Source organism: Rhinatrema bivittatum, chromosome 2 (genome assembly GCF_901001135.1).
Source record: "Rhinatrema bivittatum chromosome 2, aRhiBiv1.1, whole genome shotgun sequence".
Classification (NCBI taxonomy): domain Eukaryota; kingdom Metazoa; phylum Chordata; class Amphibia; order Gymnophiona; family Rhinatrematidae; genus Rhinatrema; species Rhinatrema bivittatum.
Genome location: NC_042616.1, coordinates 246,558,413 through 246,583,129, shown reverse-complemented (window position 1 = coordinate 246,583,129; position 24,717 = coordinate 246,558,413). Strand labels below are relative to the sequence as shown.

The following is a 24,717-nucleotide window of genomic DNA, read 5'->3' as shown; positions in this document are numbered from 1 at the left end:
CTATGCTACTGCCTTAAGTTTGTTTTTTTTTAACTTTACTCAACTCCTCCAAAGCTGAGAAACAGAAGGCTAGAAAAAAAAAAGAATAGACTACCTCAGAATAAAAGAATACCCAGAGCCAGAAGCTGCCTCGTGAAGGGGAGGGATCTGGACCACCAGATTTACACTCCATGGACGCTCGGACCAAGCACACACAAGGGTCACCAAATCCCAGCTCGTCCGCCTCAACCGGACAGAGAACCCACCACTAAGATTCAAAAAAAATCCCCAGAAGGCTCAAAAAGAAAAAAAATTGCCCAGACTGTAGAACTGCAAGTTTTGCACCATCTATCATCTGGCTAGAGAGAAATACTGAGGAACTGCAGATGGCACACATGGTTAAGAAGTGTCAGTAAAACTTTGTCTCCATCTGCTGGCAGGGAAGCAAAACCCAGCAGTCTGGACTGATCTGGGTAAGTATAGGGAACCAGAAGATGGCAAGGACACAGCTTACAACAAGACACTTGCTTCAGATACATGCTGAGCATGTGTTTGGTGGAGGCACCTTATTCCCCTCTCTTCACTCACCTATGGTAAATGAATATGTGAGCTTGCACTCTCCCACACCCTTTCACGTCATGTGTGGGGACGGGCAGGAGAGTGAGTTTGTGCATGCACTTTCACCTCCCACCCATTTCTGCCTCTCTCACCATTTCCCCTTCCTTCCTTCCCAACCCTCTACTTACTTACCCAACTCCAGCTTAGGTTGCTTCCTGCCACTAATTGGGCCAGGAATCCCCTAGTGCATTAATACCCTGCTGCTCATGCCTTTTCTCTCCCCCACTGGTGGGACCTGAGAACACACACAGCTAATCTCACTTGCAGCAGTGCTGATGCTGCCTCCCCTCACTCTGCTACCCGACACCGACTCTGATTGCCTGTTCCCCTACTCTGGGAGATAACACCCAACACCCCTAGTATTTTTATAATATAGGGAGATATAGCTGGCTATTTTCACCTAGTTGATTACAGCACTGTTCCAATATGAATATATTTCAGAGATCACTACTTGCTATAAACTATAATTTATGACAATTTGAAGCCTTTGTCTCAATATCAGTTCGTAACTGTGCAGTATTACTCTAGAATTGTTCCGAAATTTAAGTTACCTATTGACTTTAATATACCAAGTGGTAATGTCCTAGGAATTCCCAAGATGCTCCGCTGTGTTTGAATAATCTGACTTGTGTTAATTACTGCAATTCCAGATCACAAAAATGGATGCAACCATGTATATACAAAGTGAAGACAAGGCAAATAATTTTTCTCTATTAAACAATACTTTAATGAATTATTTCAATTAATCTGACAGATGTTCATGCTTTTTTGGATGCCTCTTTCTGGAGTTTTTTAAGTTCATGCTTGATGATCTTGTTCCTCTGTAACAACAAAACACACATTTTAGAATTGCTAATTCTGAACATTAAAAATTAGATGTCATGTTTATTTTTGCCAATAAATTCCAAATATCCAAAGCTGAAACATCCCATGCACATTTCCACTTACCACTCTTGCAAAAAAAATTTTTTTTTTTTTACACACATTTGATTAGAAAAGGGAGCAGTTTCATCATAACCTAATATGGTAATACTTCCACATCCAAATCAGGGCTTTTGATGCAATAAAAAAAAACAAGACTAGAAATAAAATGTGCTGTTGCCATTCAAGATACCATGGATTGAATGTGTGAATATATCATAAGAATGTCTGTGTGTGTGTTGGGGGGGGGGGGGGGAGGGTATGCAAAGATTTTGTGATATGGTTTTTTTAATTTTACTATTTTTGTTCATCGCTCAGGCCTTTGTGTTGAGTGATCAAGAAATTTTAATAAATGTTAATGCAGTGTGTGTATGCACATAGCCTCCTGATGCTGCACTAGTGGGGCTTCATTATTTATGGTAATAAAGCACTGGGGTTACAACTCTAAAAACCCTGCTAGGCAGACTGGATAGGCCATTTGTGCCTTATTCTGCAGTCATTTATGATACTACAAGCCGTTAAGCCCGTTAAAACGGGCTACATTATTTTTTTTTCAATCCATTTTCTAACAGCACCCTTCTACACTTTTTCTCCCTCTCTCCCCCTTCCCCTCGTTCACTCCTCCCCTTTCCTCCACTCAGTCTTACTCACCCTGTCTCCCACTGCCTCCTTCCCCTCACTCTCACCTCCCTCATTCTCCCTCTCCCCTCACTCTTCCCCACCCCCTACCTCCCTCCCCCCCACTCACTCAGTCCCTCCCCCCCACTCACTCAGTCCCTCCCTCCCTCTCTCCTCCCTCGATACTGGCCGGCGCATGCGCAGGGGGGGGGGGGTGGGAGACGGGGACTAAAGCAGTGCATAAACTTAATTACTTGCAGGGATCCCGGTTCTCGCTGTGGCTGTCATTTTTTTCCAGCCTTCTGATGCGTGTGCTGGCGGCGGTGGTGTCATTTAGGGCCACAGAATGCAGAAACAGATCGCGCGAGGCAGCCCCGTAACTCATGCAGTCATAGCAGGGAGAAAGCGATGCGGCAGGGCACGTCAGCCAGAGGTCTCTCATCACGCGCGACACGGGCACAGAGTCAGAGCAGGAATTTCTCCCTGCGAGAACCGGGATCCCTGTAAGTTTATGCACTGCTTTAGTCCCCTTCCCCCCCCCCTGCATGCCCCTGGGTGATAGTCAAAACAAAAACAGTTTAGAAGTGTTGAGAAAGCGGGAAGTGGTTGTGGATTAGGTCTCAGAATAATTTCTCCCTGCTCTGACTCTGTGCCCGCGTCGCGCGTTCGATTTCTCCCTCCTCTGACTCTTCCTGAGTTATGCTGCTGCCTCGCGCGATGAGAGACCTTTGTCTGATGTGCCCTGCCTGAGCTCTCTGTGCCGCACATGCGCAGTAGAGCTGCTTTCTACTGCACATTTGCGGCACGTCGGTCAAGCTTCATTAATCTAGTTAGATATCAAGTTGTATGAAATGTAATCAGATAAGTATTCTGCTCAAATTTACAACTATCTGAAATGTGTGAAAAATCATAAAAAGGTCAGACTTGCAGCAATGGAAAAATACTGAGTAACATCAAAACAGGAACTTATAACATAGCAAACAAGGACAGAACGAAACTAAGACTAGGACTATATTTGCTAGGGCTCTAATTGTGCAACTGCCCTGGACAGGCAGAGACTAGGGCTGTTGGGCTATCAGTTTAGTTCTTGTACACCCTACTTTTGATTCACGGAAATATTTGGAAGTTAGGTGTCCAGTTTGAGAACTCATTCTGCTCACACAGTGAATGTCAGTTTGTCTTCCTCAGCCTAGTCCTGATTTAAGGGATGGCAGCACAAGTTTTCAAAATCTAGCCACCTAACTGCTTATTTGTTGACATTTCTACATCCTTCTGGGCCAACACATACAGTGTACCCAAAGAGGTCACTTAAATCAATTCCAGAAAAAAAAAACAGGGGAATCTCAAAGGACCTGAAGGCAGCTACAATCACACATTTCTAAAATATATTTTAAATGTATATATTTCATCTTTTGTGACTGGTCAGCCACTTCAAAACGGATTATTGCAGTTATTTCCCTATCTCCAGAGGGCTCACAATCTTGGGGACAGATGCAACTGCACCCAGCCTAGCGCACAGGTTTACAGATGTTTTGGACACAGACTAGCACTCGATGCAATAAGGAAGTTAGCATGTCCAAACAAACCCGTAGCCGATAGCAAATAGCCTCATGTGATGGGTGCTATTATCTCCTGATGCAGAAAGTCACTGGGCGCCCAATGCACACTTTTTAACACCAGCCTTGGAGCTGGCGTTAAGTCAATCCGCAAGTCAAGGGCTCAAATTAAAAATTACTGTCCTCTGTGGTTCCTCCTACCTAGTATCAATGTGACACTATTGTTGGTGTTTAAAAATAGGTATAATGTAATAGCTAGATGTAAAAAAATATATTATTGCCATTATTTATTGCCTGTTAGAATGTAAACCGGAGTGATAAGTAACTGTTACCTGAACCTCAGTATAAAAAAAGTTATAAATAAATAATATATATATATAAATAAATAAGTTCTGGACACACTGTACAGGCACAACAGCAAAGGGCAAAATTGGCCTGAAGTAGGATAAAACAGTCCCACGCCTGTTGCAATTCTAGGCGCCCAATGTATTTGAACGCTAGCGCGTCCTTTTTTTTTTTTTTTTTTTTTACACAACACCTCATTTTAACACTGGGGATGTAGATATGTGCACGCGTTAGGAAAACGGCTGCTCAATACAAGAGCCCATTTTAACATGCGTCTTACTGCATCGGGCCCTCAGTTTGTACCTGAGGTAATGGTGGGTGAAATGAGTTGCACCACAGTCAGAAGGAGTGGCAGCAAGATTTGAATTCTGGCTTCTCTGATTCACAACGAAGTAGATCTATAGATATCTATATACCTCTATAAACAGAAAGACGAATGCTCCCGCCAGCCATGAAACCAACCCAAAAATAAAACCAAACAGTGACCTTTTATTTTCCTACTTGTGCACTGCTTAGCCTGGCTCGTTCCCAGCTGCTAGGAACTCAAGCTTCCTGCTGATTCCAGTCATTTCCATAAAATGCTCCTTTGTGGCTGAGCGCTCATGTAATAACCCCCTGGGTCACAAATGGCGATGACAAGAAATTACTATCCACTAGCTTGCAAAATATGTGAGCTCACCATTTTCTTTGCTTTCATGACCTTGTAGCGATCAAAATCGGTCATCTTGGCTTTCTGTTACAAAAAAAAAACAAAATTTTATCACAATTCGTCCATTTCCAGAACTAAATGTATTTTGTCAATTCCAAAACATGCCAACTTAAAGGGGTCTTTCTCTGAAGCACAGATTGGGGTACATTTTCAAAAACAGCGCGTATCTTATAAAATCCGGGGGTCGGTGCGCGCAAGGGGGTGCACATTTGTGCAACCAGCACGCGCCGAGCCCGGCGCGCGCTGCCTGTTCCCTCCGCCTCCCCTCACCTTCCCCTCCCTAACCCCCCCCCCCCCCCCCCCCCCGATCTAAACCCCCGCCTACCGTTGTCGGCAGATTTACACCTACCCGAGGCAGGTGTAAATCTGTGCGCGCCAGCGGGTTGCTGGCTCGCCATCTCGCGACCCGGGGGCTGGTCCGGAGGCCTTGGTCACGCCCCTGGGCCGGCGCCACGCCCCCAGACCCCGACACGCCTCTCCCACCCCTTTTACGAAGCCCCGGGACTATGCGCGCGAGTGCCCTGCGCGCGTAAATCCGGCCAGATTTACGCGCGCAGGGCTTTTAAAATCCGGCCCATTATTTTAAAAGTCAAATAGTAAGATGGTCCAACACTCTGAAGGGTGTAACTCCCCGATTGCCTTATGTAATGAGAAGGCTTTCACTGGTAGTCTCATGCCTGCCATTACATCCTCTGCAGACTTATCTTCCCTCTTCATTCTCCACAGCAAGATTCAATATTTATAAGATTAGGGACAAAAGTTCCTCTTTCCCCAAACAGATTACTGCAGATTTGTCCTCCTTCCTGGAGGAATGCTCTCCCTTCCTCTAATTGTCCCCCATTCTCACTCCTACATAGTGATGGTGTCCAATCTAGAGGATTTCTCCTCCAGGTCTCAGTCCTCCTTTCCCTGTACCAGCAGGCGTGCCCCCCCTGAAGTGGAGGAGAATTGGATGAGGACCCTGCACCAATACTCTGACCCTGAGAAAATGCCCGATGCAGCCAAAAGGGAAAATCTGGGGAGAGGGAGGAAGCCACCACCAAAGGAGAAAGAGGCAGCAAAAGCAATTCCCGCCCAAGTCCCCAAAGGCAAACTTGGAATTGCTGGCAAAAGAACAAAGTCCCAAACACTGTTAAACATCGTAGCTTTGTAAACCACTGTGATGGCAAAACCGAACAACGTTATATAAAACTCAATAAATAAATAAAATAAATGTTTTGGCACCAGACAGCTCCAAAATGGCCACCATTCCTACTGTGGACATAACCACACTGGAGGGAACGTTTTTAGCACACTCCCTTGCTTCCCCATACAGGCTTCAGCCGCCTGGCTCTCACACCCTCCTCCAAACATTGCTAGCACAGAGTTGCTCCTCTGATGCTGCAAGCACTATACAGGCAGCCCTGCTTAATACAATTGGTCAGCTCTGCCATAACTTCCCCCCCTTTAGAGCTCACAGTCTGTTCCATAGCCTCAGCAGCTTCCTGTACACCACCAGCCTGCTCTGCCATGCCTTTCAATTTATTCAGCAAAATCTGCTGTTTGTCAGCAGCAGCAAGGGGGGAAAGGCAAAAATGAGAAGGAAAACTAGACCACCACCAACCGATATTTATTTTATTTATTTGTGGATTTTTATATACTGTCATTCAGGTTTGCCATCACAACGGTTTACAAAAGCGTTAGCAGGTTAACATATCAACGTGTTCATAGTGCAAAGCTGGACACCCAAGTCGCCCCTGAAAGCCCTCTGGCTCTCAGCTATGCTTAACCAGGGGAGGAAGCTACTATCCCCGGTTGCCTCAGCAGCAGCCAATTCACTGGGCTTAGAGCAGGCCTGAGTTCACAGCATGGGATGCTTGCCTACCATCTGTTGGAGAAAGAATACTGGCATGCTGAGGTAAACACAGGACCCTCTAAGGAGTGACATTAGCAAACATTGCTCTCTGTCTCCATCTGCTGGTACAGCAGCACATGTCTGGACTGGTCTGGCTGGATGAAAAGGAAGAACTATATTAAGCTTTGTCCATCTTACACATGAAACATTTGTACATAAAGTAATACCTTTTCCCTTGCTTCAATTTTCTTTGCCCATCTTGTGGATGCCCATTTCTCATTAATCTTTTCTTTCTCCCAGGCAAGTCGCACATACTTTTGACGAGCACTAAAGTCAAATACAATATGGTCATACAAAGCTGTTCCACACAACACACTTGAAATCACACAAAATAAACTAAACATTAGACTGACTTACAAAAAATGTTTAACTTCAACTATCTGAAATGAGACCTTGTGGACATTCCTCATTTTGAGGTGGTACTTTAAGATACACAAATAGGTGATCTTAAAACTATTTAAGGAAACATTTTCTTCCACATATTAACCAGATAAGTAGAAGCCCCAATATTTTTTCTTAGTTTTGCAGACACTAAATGATTCAGCACTCAGTCATTCCAATGCCACATTTTTGGAAGGAGCCATTATATTCTACGATGCAGAAAATGGAAGCAGAAAGGATTGTTAAAGGAGCAAATTCATGGAGCTCTACAAAATAATGTAAAGTTCCCTGCATCCAAACACTAGAATAACCAAAGTGATTCTAAAGACGTTTTATTACTTATATGGTTTGATATGTTATTAGTCTCTCACATTTACTCAGGTTCCCTTTGAAGAGACCCTCAGTCACTTTTTTGACTTTTCCTTTATTTTATTATTATTTATTTTTATTTTTATCTTTATTTTAATTTTATTATTTTATTTTATTTCTTTCCTTTTTATTGGTTCTTCCGATATTCTCCTCTCCTATTCTACTTATTTTCTTTCCTTCTCCCTAACTAAGCTTAGTACAAGGACAACAAATTGTTGGTTTATTCATTTGTTAGACTTTATTACTTATGACCTTCATTAATATGTTACCCAATTCTTATTTACTGTGATTACTATATAATTCAAATTGTATACTTGGTTCTTCTTCTCTTTGACTATGTTACTTAAAGTTGCATAAATGTTCATTGTTTCATGTAATGCCATCAGGCAAGTTTCTTTTTGTTCTATGTAAACCGGTTTGATTTGCATCTAATGTAGGAAGATCGGTATATAAAAACAAAAAATAAATAAATAAATATTAAATTCATCAAGGGATGCTGGGAAGGACTATAAAAATAGGTTTTTAAATATTTACAATTTGTCATAAATAAGTCTAAATTCAGCACACAGATGCCTTACATTAGGATGCTGTATCAATCATGAGAGCTGTCAGAAGTTTGCAGAAAGGGTTTTAACACCATGATGGCACCTTAAACCTTCTTACAATCCTTTATGCTACCTGCAGTATAATGAAAGATTGTTATGGTAGCAGTTTTGTCTTTTTATAATTTGATTCTGTACTGTGCTGAATAGCTTTCTGTAGTATACACATAAGGGCGAATTTTAAAACGGCCGTGCGTGTAAAAAAAACAAAAACAAAAAAAACCAAACCCCGGCACTTGTGCATGTGGCCGGGGCCCTGTGCATGCCGTGCAGATTTTCAAAATGGCCCGACCACGTGCGTAAGTATTGATACGTGCACAAGTGCTGGGCCCTGAAAAAGGGGCGGGCCGGAGGACAGCGGCTATTAGGGTGAAGGCACGTGCTGGCAGCCGGCCAGCACGCATAACTTAACCTGCTCTGATGAGCAGAAGTAAGTTACAAAACAACCAAAAAAAAAAGCGTTACTTAGGCTAGATTTAGGGGTCGGGGTGGAGAGGGGAAGAGGGAGGGAGTTTAGGCGGGGGGGGGGGGGGGGGGAAGGTAAGTTCCCTCCCAGTCTGCTCCTTAACTGGCGTGAACTGGGAGGGAACCGGGGGAGGCCAGATTGTGTCACTGCGTGTATAAATGCAAAATCCGGCCCGCACATGCGCGCGCAGATTTTAAAATCCGGTGTGCATGTACACGCGGACAACGGATTTTATAACATGTGCGCACAGGTTATAAAACCAGTGCGTCTATGTGCGCGCACTGGGAACCGCACTCACATGTTTTAAAATCTACCCCATAGGGTCCAAGACCATGATTTGGACTTAAGGCGGCAGAGGGAAGAGAAGGCTGCCCAAGATAGCAAGGTCTACATATCCAGTCTTACAGTTTGCCTGTTACCTTTTAAGTATGCCGCCATACTTTTGAAATGACAAACAGGCTGCTCTTCACGTGAGCACCATGTTTATGGATCACGAAAGGATTGGTCCTTCTCTAATGCAATGTAGCGCCAGCAAATAAACAGTTAACCTGTAAATAAAGTTTTTCTGATTTGTCAATTTAACCCTTTAATATTAGCTGCCAGGGGAGGAGGAAGTGAAGTGACTAGCCAAGGGAATGAGTTCTGCCATGGCTTATTTTAGCATATACTCCCTGCTGGCTGCATAGCTCCTGTGCCCACCCTCATGTTAGGGCAGGCTGGGCCACTACTGGCCAACCAGTGTAGCATGCACGGGCACCTCAGCTTGTCTGAGGTCAGCTTCCTTAACCTGTTATATTTAAACAGGTAACTGTTTAAATTTCATACTAAAAGATGTGAAATGGGGATTAAAACGTTTTATTAGGGGGGGCTGAGGGAAGGGGATTTTCTTGGGATATTTTCCAGCTGGGATTATTGGGGCTACTGTAAGACTTCTGTGACTGGCGCTTCTCCCTTTAGCCCCAGGTAGTTAGGCTCCAGAAGCTGCCTAGGCAATGGGTTTAAGTACAGGTCCTATTAGGCAGCGTTCAAGGCATCAGCTGTACTGGAGATTTCTGCTTCATAGAGTGAGGAATAGAATGGCTGACGGTTCTCAAACTCCTGGGGGAAGGGGTTGTTGGTGGGAATGGAGGCAGGTTATGACTCAACCCCTTCATGAAGAGGAGATTTTGTTTAAGGTCTGTCCCATCCTCGCTGTGAACAGGGAAGGGATGAGTTATGTTGCATTAAACCTTGGGGTGGAGGTGGATTTGAGCAGGAGGAAATAGGTTAGGTTATGCCCCAACTCCTGTGTATGTGATAGAAGGGGGATTGGAATAAAGAAGAGAAGGAAATGGAGATGGATTTTGTTCTGAATGTTTTGTAATAGGAAAAATATTTTGATTTGGGTTTAACATTTTATTTTGAACTTTTGTAGTTGTATGATGATAGAGAAAGTCAGAATGCAAGAGTATGAATCTGGAAATTATTAAAAATAATAAACTGATGGCCATAACTTTTAAAGTTTTATAAATAGGCCACAACAGGCTGTGAACTATATTCAGGGCTTTAGAGAGGTACCTGAAATGCCCCTGTAGATTAGTAAAGAATGGCACGCTGCCTACTGGGACACAGTGCTCAGTCTACAGAAGATGCCATTAGACATTTCTCTGGTTGTTTTACTCCGTTTCAATCTGCATTTGTCTCTCCAGAGATAACATCCTTGTTAAGGCAGTATATGGATCTTAGGTTCTCATGCTTGTGAATTGTCAGCCTTAAAATCTCCCTGAAAACTTATGTACAGAGTCAAGCTCAACATTTTGCACCTTCAGAAAGAGGTAAGAGCAAGTTACATATATAGGAAGACTGTTGTAATGGAGTGGATCTAAGCAAGAAGGAAGTGTCTAGAGATAAATGCAAAGCCGGGGCAACATAAATACAAGAAACATTTTATGTACAACACTGAAAAAAGGTTTTGAGCATTAAGTTTACGTGCCTCTCCATTGTCCTGGTAGAATGAAAAAACTACTATGGCAGCAGGCCATTAAGAGATCCTGCTAGGGAATATTTGAAATTCTTGCACCTCTGGGTAAGAAAGAATGTATACAAAATGCAAACAAAGAAATTCAAGGTCTGGTTGCCCAAATGAAACACCTTAGAAGGATGTTTTCTTAAAAAAACACTGCATTAAATTAGCTTCGGTAAATAAAATAACCAAATCACAATTCAGTTTTTTGATGTGGCTGCAAAACCACATGAAAAAATAAATCAAAATACATCACAGCCTTAAAAATATATGTTGGCTACCTTCAAAAAATGAAACCCCCATATCTTAATTAGAAATATGGTTCTATAAAAAAGCACTGAATAAACCATAACTGACATCTAATCCATCCCGACACAAAGAATGAACCTGAATCCCACTACAGGGTATGATCGTGCTTCTATTGACTGCTCACTGCCAGAACTACTCACCTGTGTGGAAACTTGATCACAAAGTCAGTAAGCTGCATGCACTTGAAGGGCATGGCTTGTCGTCTTACACCACTGCAGGGGCCATCAACCAGCGCCTGAAAAAAAATACAGGAAAAATAGAAGTGGTTCTCTCTCAATATGTCCATATAAATATTGCTTCAATGCTCAGTTTTTCTTTAAGCTGAATATAAAGCTTATCAAAAGCCATAAAAGACAGCTGGATCCAACATTTCTTCCCATAAATTTTAAAATATACTTTAATTTATTGGAAGGCTGGCAGAATTATTCCAGATACACAACTAATTTTCCTGTGACTGCAGGCTTCTTATTCCCCATGTCTCAGATATATTTTCTCTTCCTAATGCCCCTAATCTTACTATTAAGTCCACCCTCTCCTATGCCTATATTCTCTATCATCCTCACTGTCCACTGCTTTTGAACTTCAAAGTTCTCTCTCTCTCTCATCCTGCCATTTCACTATCCTTGTCACCCTCTCATACTTATCACTACTGGCACACCTCTACCTATCTTCTCTGTATTCTCCTGCTCCTCCTACTTTCAACCGGGGATATCAATTCCAATACCTGCCTTTCAAGGTAACTTTCACCCCATTGTCCCATATCAAGCCCCCAATCCTATCACTACTCCCTCCCTCTTCGCTGCTTCTCTCATGCTCCCTGTGGAATATGAACTCTAAGAAGTTAGCCTTTATTCATGACCTGTTTACCTCGTTCACCATCTTGCTTTAATGTTGACCTGGCTTTCTCCTGAGGACACTGCTTCAGTTTCTACTCTGTCATGGTTGTCACCTCTTTCCCCACACTCCTTGCCCAGTAGGCTGTGGTGATGGTGGACTGTTGCTCTCCCCCTGCTGTAATTTCAACCCATTCTCCCACCTCCACCCCCCCCCCCCCCCCCCCCCCATTGAAATCCATTCCATCCGCCTAATTCCTTCCACCACTTCTCCAGACAGCTGTCATCTATCAACCCACAATAAGTCTCCCTCCTCCTCCTCTCGTTTCCTGGCTTTCCTTCATTGAGGCATCTTCCCCTTCCCTTATCCTTGCTGACTTTCTCCTCCATGTTGATGACCGATCTAACGCTTCTCAAAACTCCTGTCTAACACCTCTTCATTTGATCTCAGACTCTGCTCTGCCATCCCTACTCACCAGTACGGCCACTGCCTTGACCTAGTCTTTGCTTCCAACTGCTGTGTCTCAGACCATCACCCAATAACTTTAAATTAAACCACCCTCGCCCACAGACTAGTTAATTCACCACCTTTAGAATCTTCCTTGCCTTTTCTCCACTGCTGTTTCATCCTACTTTTCCTCCACAACGCTGTCTGAATCTATTGAAGCAATTTTTTTTACATAACTATATTCTCTTCATCCTTAGATGCTCTTTCCCCTCCTCTTACCCATCCTGTAAGGTGCATTAAATCCCAGCCTTGGCTCACCCCTAAAATGCGCTACCTATGTTCCTGTACCTGCTCTGTAAAACCTCTCTGGCTAAAATCCCTTGTCAACTTCATAAATTTTAAATTAATGCTGATCACTTCCAGTCTACTACTGCACTTGCCAAACAAGACTATGTCCATATAATAAATTCTTACATCCAACTCTCACCTTCTCTTTGCATCATTGAATTCCCTTTCAAGCTGTCCTCGCCTCCTTCCTCCCCTTGCCTCTCTGCCCAGATTATGGCCAACTACTTCCATGACAAGATTCAAAAAATTTAGTCTTGACTTCTCAACCAGGTGACCTTTACCTGCCTCTCTCCCTCTTCCTTCCTCTATTTTTTCCCTATCCTCCACCAATCTTCTCTCTTCCGCTGACCCTGTCCCTACCCAATTCCTCAGCTTACAAACTGCTCACTGGATCCTACCTGTCCTGCTAACTAGCAGCTCATCTCCCTTTTGCCTCCAAACTACTTGAACATGCTGTTCACCACTAATGTCTTGACTTTCTTACATCAAGCCATTTTTGATGCAGTCTGGTTTTCGCCCTCTACATTCAACAGAAACAGTCTTTGTAAAAAGTTTCCAATGACCTGTTTATGGCTAAAGCCAAAAGGTCTTTACTCTGTCCTTATCCTCCTTGACCTGTCTGCTGCTTTTGATACTATTGATCACCACCTGCTCCTTGATACTCTGTCCTCACTTGGATTTCAGGACTCTGTCCTGCCTTGGTTCTCTTCTTTCTGCTCCCATCGCACTTTTTTTTTTTTTTTTTTTTTTTTTTAACATTTCCTCTGGTGGTTCCTCCTCCACTGCCACTCCATCAATTAGTGTGCCTAGGATTCTGTCCTGGGCTCTCTTCTCACTATATACTAATTCCTTTAGTACTCTGATTTCCTATCATTGCTTTCTATACCATTTTTATGCGGATTCCCAGATCTACTTATCTGCACCAGAAATTTAATCAAACATCCAGTCCCAGATCTCGGCCTGCTTGTCTAACATCGTTGCCTGGATGTCCCACCATCACATTAAGCTCAATGTGGCCAAGACAGAGCCCCCTATTATTCCTGCCCAAGACCACCTCTCCTCTTCTGCCTATTTTGTGGATAACAATCTCCCTGTCCCCTCAGCCCATAATCTAGGAATCAACATCTCTCTCCTACTCTATGCATATCCAAAACTGTTAAAATGTGCCATCTCTATAACATTGCCAAAATCCATCCCTTCCTTTCTGAACACATTACCAGAACACTATCCACTCTCATCTCCTTCCACTTAGACTATTGCAACCTGCTCCTCACAGGGCTCCTGGCAAGCCATCTCTCGCCACGGCACTCTATCCTAAACTCAGCTGCGCGACTTAACCTTCACCAAAGTTGTTACACCCAACTTCTCTTCTGAAGTCACTGCTTTGGTTCCCTATCTGCTCCCTCATGCAGTTCAAGCTCCTCTTTCTCACCTACAGGCTACAGCACCTCACTACACCCCTCCTCATGCACTCCCCTCATAGGAAAAGTCATTCCTATCTGTGCCATTTATCTCAACCGCCAATTCCTATATCTCAGTGTTTTCTACCTCGCTGTAACGTGTGCTTGGAATAGTCTAGTTGAACTGGTGTGTCATGCTCCCTCTCGTGCTGTGTTTAAATCCCATCTAAAACCTTAACATTTTGAAGCTGCTTTTCCACTGTTATCCTCAGCTAATTTTTTTTCTTTTTACCATTGCCTTACTTTATGAAAACCCAAAGTCTTTTTTCTCCCGTATGTTTGTCTTATTAGATTGTAAGCTTTATTGATCAGACTGGTTTTTTTTGTTTGTACAGCACTGCGAATGTTGTGTAGCGCTATAAAAATGTTTATTAGTAATATGCACACAATCACATTTTTATTGATAGTTTCCATCAACTATCTAATCCAAATGGCCAAAATAAACGTGCATAACCTCCCATATTTTGACACATCACTGTTGAGAAGGCAGAGAGTCATGGATGTGACTGTTCTTCTATAATGCATTTTATTGTGGGATTAACTTCATGTTTGACATCAGCAAGATTACTCTTTAAATATGAAGCAATGCAGCCAGTATGTTAACTGTGGTGCACATCTAATTGTTTATTTTCAAGAGGCAATTTTTTTTTTTTTTTAGCAAACTTTTGGAAGTAGACTTTACAAGCTCTTGTACCCCACAATACTAATACAATTAATTGATGTGGTTTACAACAGTATAAACAAAATATGAACATAAAATTCAACAAAATAACAGTGCTTCAAGAATTAACCACATGTTCATTTTTGAAAAAAGGTAAAACCTCTCCTAAAAAGAATTGCTTGTAAATGTTTCCTAAAGCTCAAGGAATCCCTGTTCTCTGACTACATTGGGTAGGCTATTCCATAATCTGGGGCAGCTATAGAGAAGGCCCCATGTTTCCTGTAACTGGTCATCCTGGAGCAATGGCATGGCCAACAAATTTTGCCCTGAAGACCTCATGGTCTGTACCTGGAACATAAGGCACTAATAAACGAGACAGGCAAGAAGACTCTTTGCGATATAAGATCCTATGTGTAAGAGTAATTACTTTAAATTCTATTCTGCATTTAACAGGGACCCAGTTGAAGTTGCTGCAGACCTGGAGTTCTTTCCAATGCCTATAATTAATATCTCAGCTTCACCTGAAGCCATTCTAGCACTTTCAACAATTCAACCTCACAAGAAATAGTGCTTTACAGAAGTCGACTACTCTAAAGTCCTTTGAAGCAATAAAATGTTAACGCTTCAAATCAAAACTTGTAAAAAGATGACTTAGCAACCATCCTAATATGTGATTTTAATATGTAGAATCAACACCACCCAAGTCATGAGCTTCTTATATAACTGAAGTGACATTAATGATCATGCTGGCAAATTAATCGCTTGTCTTCCTACCCAATGGTGTTTCGCAGATTTTGGTATACTTAAGATGAACCGATTCCTACCTGACCAATTTCCCTTACATGTAACTGCTTAACCAGAAGACCATCTTTTATATCTCAAGGCAGCAAAAGACTATATCTCATCTGAGTAGATAAAGCCCACATAGGTTAGAACTTTACCTAGTGAGAGAAGAGCCCTATCACTAGCAGGACCCATAATCTGGAACACAATACCTCCAGAGAACAGACTACAAAGTGATCTCAAGACATTTAAGAAAAGTTTAAAAACATGGCTTTTTAAACAAGCATTTTATAAAGAGACAGGAAAAGAGAGAGAAATTATTCAGGAAAAGACAGAAAGGCACCAACACACAGTCCGAGGACTGTACAGTAGACTAGTCTATGAACTCCACACCACGATAATACTATATGTGACAAAACTACCGGTGTAAGTACCTTGGTACAATTGGTCATGAACTACTTCACTAAATGTCTATGTTTAATGATATATTGTAACCGAACCTATGATGTCTCCTGTTAGAATGTACTATAGTACACTTTTACCTACATTAAATGTGCCTACATGTAAACCGTTGCAATGGTATTTAACTTAGCAACGGTATAGAAAAGTTTTTAAATAAAAAATGACCTAGGTCAGTAATTCTTACCTAGGTTAAGAATTACTGACCCAGGGTACAGTCCTGTGCAACACCAGAAAATAGTTTCCAACCAACCTCCTAAAATCTATACTAACCTGCTAGATCCAATTTCTATGGAAAAAGTTAAATAAACCAACGAAGCATTATATTCTTAACATTGATTGACCTTTTACTGCAATCTCAAGTGACATTTCTAACAAGCTGCATGAACAAAAATATTTGTTTTCCAAGGCATTGAATCTTAATAACATATCAGTTCTGTGATTTTCCCCAAACCTGTACTGGTGAGGAGCTAAGATTTTATGCTCGAGACAATCCTCCAACTATAACAAGACCCATATTTCCATAGTTTTACTTAATGAAGGCAAATGATTGGAAAAAAAAAAATCAGCCTAATTCACTTGGAGACAATGCACTCATTTGCATTTTCTTATGATTGACAATGTGCTCAATGATTTTATCCACCTGTGTATCTGCTCAAATCTACTGATCACTGTATTTGGGGACAGACTATTGTACTGTAGAACTCCCATTAAACTCAACTGGCTTGTGATTTTGTATGCTGTGACTGTTAAGCCTTTGAATATGTAAAAATGAGTGAGTTTCTGTATGAAGCAAACTTTGGGATGCAGGTTACACACAATAGTAACCAGCACATCAACAGTGTGGAAACATTGCAGAAGATAGAATATGAACACAAGAAAACACTGTTGGGAAGTATTTTATAAAAACGTATATTCATTACAAACATCAATTAAGCTTTTTTGCACACTGTATTTGTATATTTAAAAACCCTATAACCTAATTATAAGCTTTAAACCGAAAAAAACATTTACATGACTTGTGTTTCAGTGATATTAAAGTCCCTTTATATTTAACAATGAGTTTCTCTGCATAATAAAGGTTACTTCATCAGTCTGATTTCTGCATGGCTTCTCACAGGAATACAACCTCCATTTAAGACCAATAAAATACTCCATAAATTAAGCTGTGAAGAAGCTTAGAAAATTCTAGAACAAAATAGTTACTACATAAAATAGTTTGAGCATCTCATCTAGCTGGCATAATCTATATTCTGTGGCAGTCAAGAAAAAAGCAAACAATGTTAGGAATTATTAGGAAGGAAAAGGTGAATAAGACAGAAAATGTCATAATGCCTCTGTATTGCTCCATGGTGAGACCGCACCTTGAGTACTGTGTACAGTTCTGGTCACCGCATCTCAAAAAAGATATAGTTGCGATGAAACATAGAAAGATAGAAATGACGGCAGAAGAAGACCGAATGGCCCATCCAGTCTGCCCAGCAAGCCTCACACATTTTTTCTCTAAAAAAATGTGCGATGGAGAAGGTACAGAGAAGGGCGACCAAATGATAAAGGGGATGGAACAGCTCTCTTATGAGGAAAGGTTGACGAGGTCAGGGCTGTTCTGCTTGGAGAAGAGAAGTCTGAGGGGGGATATGATAGAGGTTTTTAAAATCATGAGAGGTCTAGAACAGGTAGATGTGAATTGGTTATTTACTCTTTCGGATAATAAAAGGACTAGGGGACACTCTGAAGTTAGCAAGTAGCTCATTTAAAACTAATTGGAGAAAATTATTTTTCACTCAACAAAAACTGAGCTCTGGAATTTGTTGCCAGAGGATGTGGTTCGTGCAGTTAGGTTTAAAAAAAGGTTAGGATAAGTTCTTGGAGGAGAAGTTCATTAACTGCCATTAATCAAGTTTACTTACGGGTCGATACAGTAAAAGGCGCAGGAGAGCGCCCGCGATTTAGTATTCAAATGAGGGCCAGCGGTAAAAAGAGGCGCTAGGGACACAAGCGCGTCCCTAGCACCTCTTTTTTGAAAGGAGCGGCGACTGTCAGCGAGTTTGACAGCCGACGCTCAATTTTGCCGGTGTCAGTTCTCAAACCCACTGACAGCCACTGGTTCGGAAACCGGACGCCGGCAAAATTGAGCGTCCGGTTCTCAACCCGTGGGCTGATTTAAAAAAAATGTTTTTTAATTTTTAATTTTTTACTTTTGGGACCTCGGACTTATTATCGCCATGTTATTAAGTCAGAAAAGCAGTTTTTACTGCCTTTCTGTACACTTTCCCGGTGCTGGCAGAAATTAGTGCCTACCTTTGGGTAGGCGTTAATTTCTGAAAGTAAAATGTGCGGCTTGGCTGCACATTTTACTTACTGAATCGTGCGGGAATAACTAATAGGGCCATCAACATGCATTCGAAAACGCGAGTTAACAGTGAGCTCTACCAGAACGCACTGTACTATTTCGGCCCGTTAGGGAATAGCCACTAGAGATGTGAATCGGAACCAGAATCGGTTCGGATTTCAGTTCCGATTCACATCTCTATAGATGTGAATCGGAACCAGAATCGGTTCGGATTTCAGTTCTGATTCACATCTCTAATAGCCGCTGCTATTACTGTTATCAGTAGCATGGGATCTTGCCAGGTACGGCCACTGTTGGAAACAGGATGCTGGGCTTGATGGACATTTGGTCTGACCCAGTTTGGCACTTTCCTATGCTCTTAGAATTCTTGGACATCCAAATTAGGATTTACATAAAAATATTTTTTCAATAATGCATCATTTATTCAAAACATACACTTGTGTGGTTAAGACCCAAAAACAAATACATTTTTATATATACAGCAAAAATGTTTTCTAACTTTGCATTAGGAGTGCCACTATAGGAGAGTATCTTTCAGTCATAAATAAAATATTCTGATAAAAGTCTTATCCTGAAGGCACAAACTCACTGCCTTTGCACCTACCCTGTTCTGGTCAATAACATCGACAATTGCCACAAGCTTGCCTTCATGTGGTCCAAAGGAAACATAAGCAACCCGGCCAATCTGGACGTAGCGCTTGAAAACCTGTAGAGAAGACACAGTTCTGTAAGAATACCAAAACAATCTATATTTCAACAGATCTAGTACTATTCCAGAACTAAAAGACTAAATTATATACACTCTAAAAATATATTCATCTAGAATTTTACGCAGACACAAACTCAATATTTAGGTAAAAAGTTCTGGTTAACACAAACAGGAAGTTTTAAAAGACACAATTCCAGTATTTTGGAACTGCTATCACTTACAAAACAAGCAATTCTCCTGGATTTTATACCTTAGTTAAAGTATTACCTACATGGGGGTACTTAACTCGAACAGCTGTATAAAACAAAACACACTCAGCTGTGGAAAAACACCAAATTAAACTCTGGGAATCATGCTGGTCCACGCAAACTACAACTATCACCAATTGCCACAATAACACTGTGCACGCATATAGCAAGAGTTACTCCTGGGGGAATTCTGCGCTACTGCGGAACGCAGAATTTGCACAGAATTTCCAAATTCCGTGCAGAAAATAGCAGAGGAGACCCCGGCATGCTGCGAACGGAGCACATCCCGCGGCAAACGCTCCGTTCACGGTGAAGATTAAGACCTAGCGTGCCATTCGCAGCACATGAGGGCCTTCCCTTTTCGCTGTCAACGGCACGCCAGGCCTTCAACATCGCTGCAAATGGAGCACGTCCTGCAGCATGCCGGTGAGAGAGAATGTGTGTCAGAGAGGGGAGGGTGAGAGAGAACAGAAGGGAGTGAGAGAGCATGGGAGGGGGGGATGCCGGTGAGAGAGGGGAGGATGACAGAGCATGATTGGTAAGAGGGGGGGTGGGGAGGGAGCAGGAGGGTGTAGGAGAGCATGGGAGGTTAGAGTGTGTGGGTGGGAGGGATGCTTGAGTGTGGGTTTCAGAGAGAGGAAGCCTATATGAGGGGAGGGGGATGCCGGTGACAGAATGCGTTTGAGAGAGGAGAGAGGAGAGGGGGTGTGGGGGAGGGTGAGAGACAGCTTGGTTGGTAAGAGGGGGATGCTTGAGTGTGGGTTTCAGACAGAGGGAGCCTATATGAAGAGAGTGTGAAGGAGAGTGTGTGTGTGTGTGAGAGAGAGATTGGGAGCTCGTGTGTATGAAAGAGGGATTGTGTGTATGTGAGGGTGCTAACCTGTGTGAAGGGATTGTGTATGTGAGATAGAGCCCGTGTGAAGGGCTGCGTGAGACATAGGTAGCCTATGTAAGGATGTATGTGTGAAAGAGAAAGGGAGCTTGTGTGGGTGTGTAAGCAAGAGATGGCCCTGTATGAGGGGATGTGTGTGTGCGAGAGAGTGAGGGAGCCTGTATGAGGGCATGTGTATGTGAAAGGGACACTTACAGTGAATTTCTAAGGAAATTCTGCTCAAAATATTTAAAATCCTGCAGCTTTAAGTAATAACTTTTTTCTGTAATAATTTAAAAATGTAATTACTTAAAGACTGTCATGTAAGTTGTGTTATTTTAACCAATATAAAGTTTGCAGAATTTTCAGTTTTTGTGTGCAGAATTCCCCCAGGAGTAGAGTCAGACAGAATGTGTTTGTATACACATTTTTAATCTCTCAAACGAAGACGATTTATGAGATTGCCAGACCCGTTCTCCCTAACATGCATTTGCTAGCCACACCAGATTTCCTGGAAGTTTTCCCGAATGGGCAGAGGGGTGCGGAGGTCCAGTATACCCATGCACACGTATCATAAGAACATGCCATACTGGGTCAGACCAAGGGTCCATCAAGCCCAGCATCCTGTTTCCAACAGTGGCCAATCCAGGCCATAAGAACCTGGCAAGTACCCAAAAACCAAGAAGACCCCATGCTACTGATGCAATTAATAGCAGTGGCTATTCCCTAAGTAAACTTGATTAGTAGCAGTTAATGGACTTCTCTTCCAAGAACTTATCCAAACCTTTTTTGAATCCAGCTACACTAACCACATCCTCTGGCAACAAATGCCAAAGCTTAATTGTGCGTTGCGTAAAAAAGGCTTTTCTCCAATTAGTTAAGCACCCTTATGTCCGCATGGACTATATACATATCTATACTTAGTGACAGAGTACTCGGCTTCCAATATCATCCATATCAGCAGTTTATTTAACTACAATACAAAGGCGCATATTTGATTGCAGCTTTTCGATTTTGGGAAATGCTCACATGCAAAAACAATCGCGTGCCGGCCCCGATGCCTCGGAGCTCCCGTACAGAGGAGACACGAGCATCCCACCGTCAGCCCCGACAACATGCCCAAACTCCATGGACACGCTAAAAAAATGAGAAAGAAAACGGCAATATAGACACAACGAAGCATCTCGGCCCGCGCCATGAAAATTTTGGTCGAGGAAAAAAGATAACGGCCAAAAGCACGAGGCTCGCAAAGGCCGGGCGCCTCTCCGCACCGAACTTACCATGATGGCGCCCGCGATGAGAAAAAGAGCGAAGCACTTCCGCCCCAGCCGGATAATCGTTTAGACGCCTGCGCACAAGACAGGAGCGTGAGCGAGCGTAACCATTGTCCGACGTATACACGCAGAGGCGTGGGGGGGGGGGGGGGACGTAGCAGGAGCCGTGCGCTCGCGTGCAGTGTAAGCAGTGTTGCTTTTAAAATGTCTAAGCAGATTCCCCCCTTCGTAATGGGGTTTTCGCCGCGCTGTGATTGATAATGACCCATATCTCTTTCCCTTGCTTCCACAGTTAGTTCTGGTCGATACCGACGCCGCGGTCCGTGTATGTTAGGAAAGTAAATAAATAAATAAAGGAAAGAGGGGAAAAAGGCAGCTATGGTTGTCTAAATAAATAACTGAAAAGGTTCGTGTTCATAAACTACACGAGAACACAGAAAGAGAAAGACGGGCCGCCATATCTTGAAAAGCTTAAGAAGCCGGGAAAGTGGTCAGCAATACAAAAGAGAGAAACATAGAAATGATGGCAGAAAAGGACCAAATAATCCACTCAAGTCTGCCCAGCAAGCTTGTGCTTATGCCAGTATCTCCTGCACTGTTAAGGTTGCCCTCGTGCTTAGCAGTTTCCCAGATTGTAAACCAGGGCCCTCTGATACTGTTTGAATCCAATTTCCCTTAATCCTTGCCGTGGAAGCAGAGAGCGATGTTAAGCTGCATCAAGATTATCAGGCTTAGGGGGTCATTTTTCAAATCATGATGGGCCCTTATTGAGATAGGAGTTGAAAATTCAAATTAGGGAAAGGGGAGGAGTTTGGGCGTTGTTTAGTCAGGGTTAAGGAAAGTTAGGGCTTGTAGCACTGTGGATGATAATGTATTTAATGTGGGCTACAGCTATGTTATTGGTGCTACGGGGGTGATAGCGTGCAGCGTGTCCACAATCACAGTGAGCGAAAATGTGCCGCCGTAATGCAGTCGCCTGCTCACTACCCCCCCCCCCCCCCCCCCTTCGCTATTATAGTGAAATGATAAATCCTTCAGTTAGGGCCGGATTTTATAAATTAGCGTGAGCGCATACTTTTGTTCGCGCACCAGGCGCGAACAAGAGTACGCGGGATTTTAATAGATACGCGTGTATCCATTAAAATCCGGGGTCGGCGCGCGTAAGGCTGCCCAAAATCGGCAGCCTGCGCGTGCCGAGCCGCGCAGCCTGCCTCCGTTCCCTCCGAGGCCGATCCGAAATCGGAGCGGCCTCGGAGGGAACTTTCCTTCCACCCCCCCCCCCCGCACCTTCCCTTCCCTTCCCCTACCTAACCCACCCCCCCTAACTTTGCGCTCCGGCTGGCTGCCTCGCTCCATGTTCCGGTCCCGGGAGCTGTGGCCATGCCCCTGGGCCGAAACCGCGCCCGCAGCACCGCCCCCTAAATGTCGTGTCACGCGCGACACGCCCCCAAAACACCGCGTCACTCCAGGCACGCCCCCAACACGCCCCTGCATGCAAGCCCCGGGACTTACGCGCGTCCCGGGGCTTGCGTGCGCCGCCAAGCCTATGCAAAATAGGCTCGGCGCGCGCAGGGGGGGTTTGGGGTAGGTTTTCGGGGGCTACATGCGTATCCCTTTGAAAATCTACCCGTTAGTGATTAAGGGTAGTAAAAGCTGCATCAGCAAGATATTAAAAGTATCTAAATCTAAAATATCTAAAGTTACCTCCATGTTTATTTGTTTCCCAAACTGTAAAAATCAGGACACTCGTTGGTTGGTGTCTGAATCCAATTCCCCTTTTCCCACTGCTGTTGAAGCAGAAAGCAATGATGGAGCTGCATTAACAGTGTCAAAGTGAAGGGGGCCTCACGCCGACCCCACCTGAGACAAGGATAGTAACTCCTAACACCAGGATTCGATGTACCAGAACCACGTACTCCACAAAGGGTCTACTGTCTGCAATAAAGGCTTACAGATAGGATAGTGAGAAACTGAATGTATTAGCCAGCTTGCTAACAAGCTTTCACGTTTTTTTAAGTTTTCACACTGTTCTCATTGTTTTCAGTAATGATGTCTTAGGTTTGGTTTGGTTCATGACTGGCAAGTAAGCAAACATGCTAGTATGCAGAATCAACCAGGACAAAGGAAGCATTATGTATATGAGGCAGCGTTATTGTTGCAAAGTCACGAATTCCTTTCACAGAACTGCAATTCCTGACAGCCTCTCCTGCGAATGACGTATCAGTACTCACATGACCTGAAGCCAGAACAAAGAAGAAGAATCAGGAAAGTTCCACGCTGGAAAGAAGGGGGTTTACCCAGCCCCTCAGTCAGAATATGCTTGCTCAGCACTGTGTAAAACGCATGTGCAAAAGATAAGAAATATGAAATGTATAAAAAGTTTCGCCCTGCTTGGCAGGGTAGCAACTGCCATATCAGCAAGTTACCCCCAATTACCCCCATGCACTCTTTTCTTTATTTCCATCCTCTAGCTTTTAGGGATCCACAGTGTTTATCCCATGCCCCTTTAAATTCCTTTACTGTTTTCGTCTTCACCACCTCCTCCGGAAGGGCATTCCAGTATTCACCATTCTCTCCATGAAGAAATATTTCCTGATGGTTCTGAGACACATCCTCCCTGGAGTTTCATTTCATGACCCCCCTAAGTTCTATTGATTTCTTTCCAACAGAAAATGTTTGGCAATTGTGCATCATTAAAACCTTTCAGGTATCTGAAGGTCTATATCATATCTCCCTCTGCACCTCCTTTCTTCCAGAGTATACATATTCACATCCTTCAGCCTCTCCTCATAAGCCTTCCAATGCTGGCCCCGCACATTTACATTTATTAGTGTGTTAATCGCTTAACACTGCAATAGGTCTAAGCGATATACAATAAAACATACATAATATAAAACTAATACATAAAATTTAAAAAGGTAATATATTAAATAATTCAAATGAACAAATAGTAAAAATATAAGGTATAAAATAAAATTAACATAAATCACATGTATGCCAGCTTAAATAAAAAGGTTTTTAAAAGCCTTCTGAATGCCTGTTGGAGGGGTTGTGGGGAGGTGGGAACTTTTTTACATATGTGGTGGGAATGTCAAAGTGTTCTTCATTTTTGGTCTGGGGCAACATGAGATTGTTGACATCTTGGGGTTTGATTATTTATCGACCCTGAAGTTGGGTTATTGGGAAGGTGGACAGGATCTGGGATACTAGTGAAAAACCGAAAATTTATGGGGCACTTGTTAGCAGCCAGATTTACTATAGCCACGTTCTGGAAAACTAACTCTCTGGAACAGTGGTTTTCATCCTTTTTTCTATCAGGACACACCTGAGAGATGATGCTCACATGCGTGACGCACTGATCAGAAGACCATCATGGGAGAAAATATAAACTTATGCTTTGCATCCACAGGAATCCCCTGCTTCCTAACCATTTTGCAATACGGCAGGAGGTCGCTCCCGGACCCCCGCTGGACTTTTGGCAAGTCTTGTGGGGGTCAGGAG

At 43.0% G+C, this 24,717-nt stretch overlaps 1 protein-coding gene across 1 annotated transcript; it reads right to left on the bottom strand.

The window, feature by feature from the left end:
• Positions 1-1,297: 1,297 nt before the first annotated feature.
• On the bottom strand, positions 1,298-21,351 carry RPL14 (ribosomal protein L14). The gene is made up of 6 exons (XM_029589369.1): positions 21,223-21,351; positions 18,719-18,820; positions 10,910-11,004; positions 6,808-6,907; positions 4,717-4,770; positions 1,298-1,418 (listed from the first exon to the last, which is right to left on the bottom strand). Exons 1-6 carry the CDS (start codon positions 21,223-21,225, stop codon positions 1,356-1,358), a joined length of 417 nt encoding a protein of 138 aa, XP_029445229.1. The 5' UTR covers positions 21,226-21,351; the 3' UTR covers positions 1,298-1,355.
• Between the last annotated feature and the right edge of the window lie 3,366 nt (positions 21,352-24,717).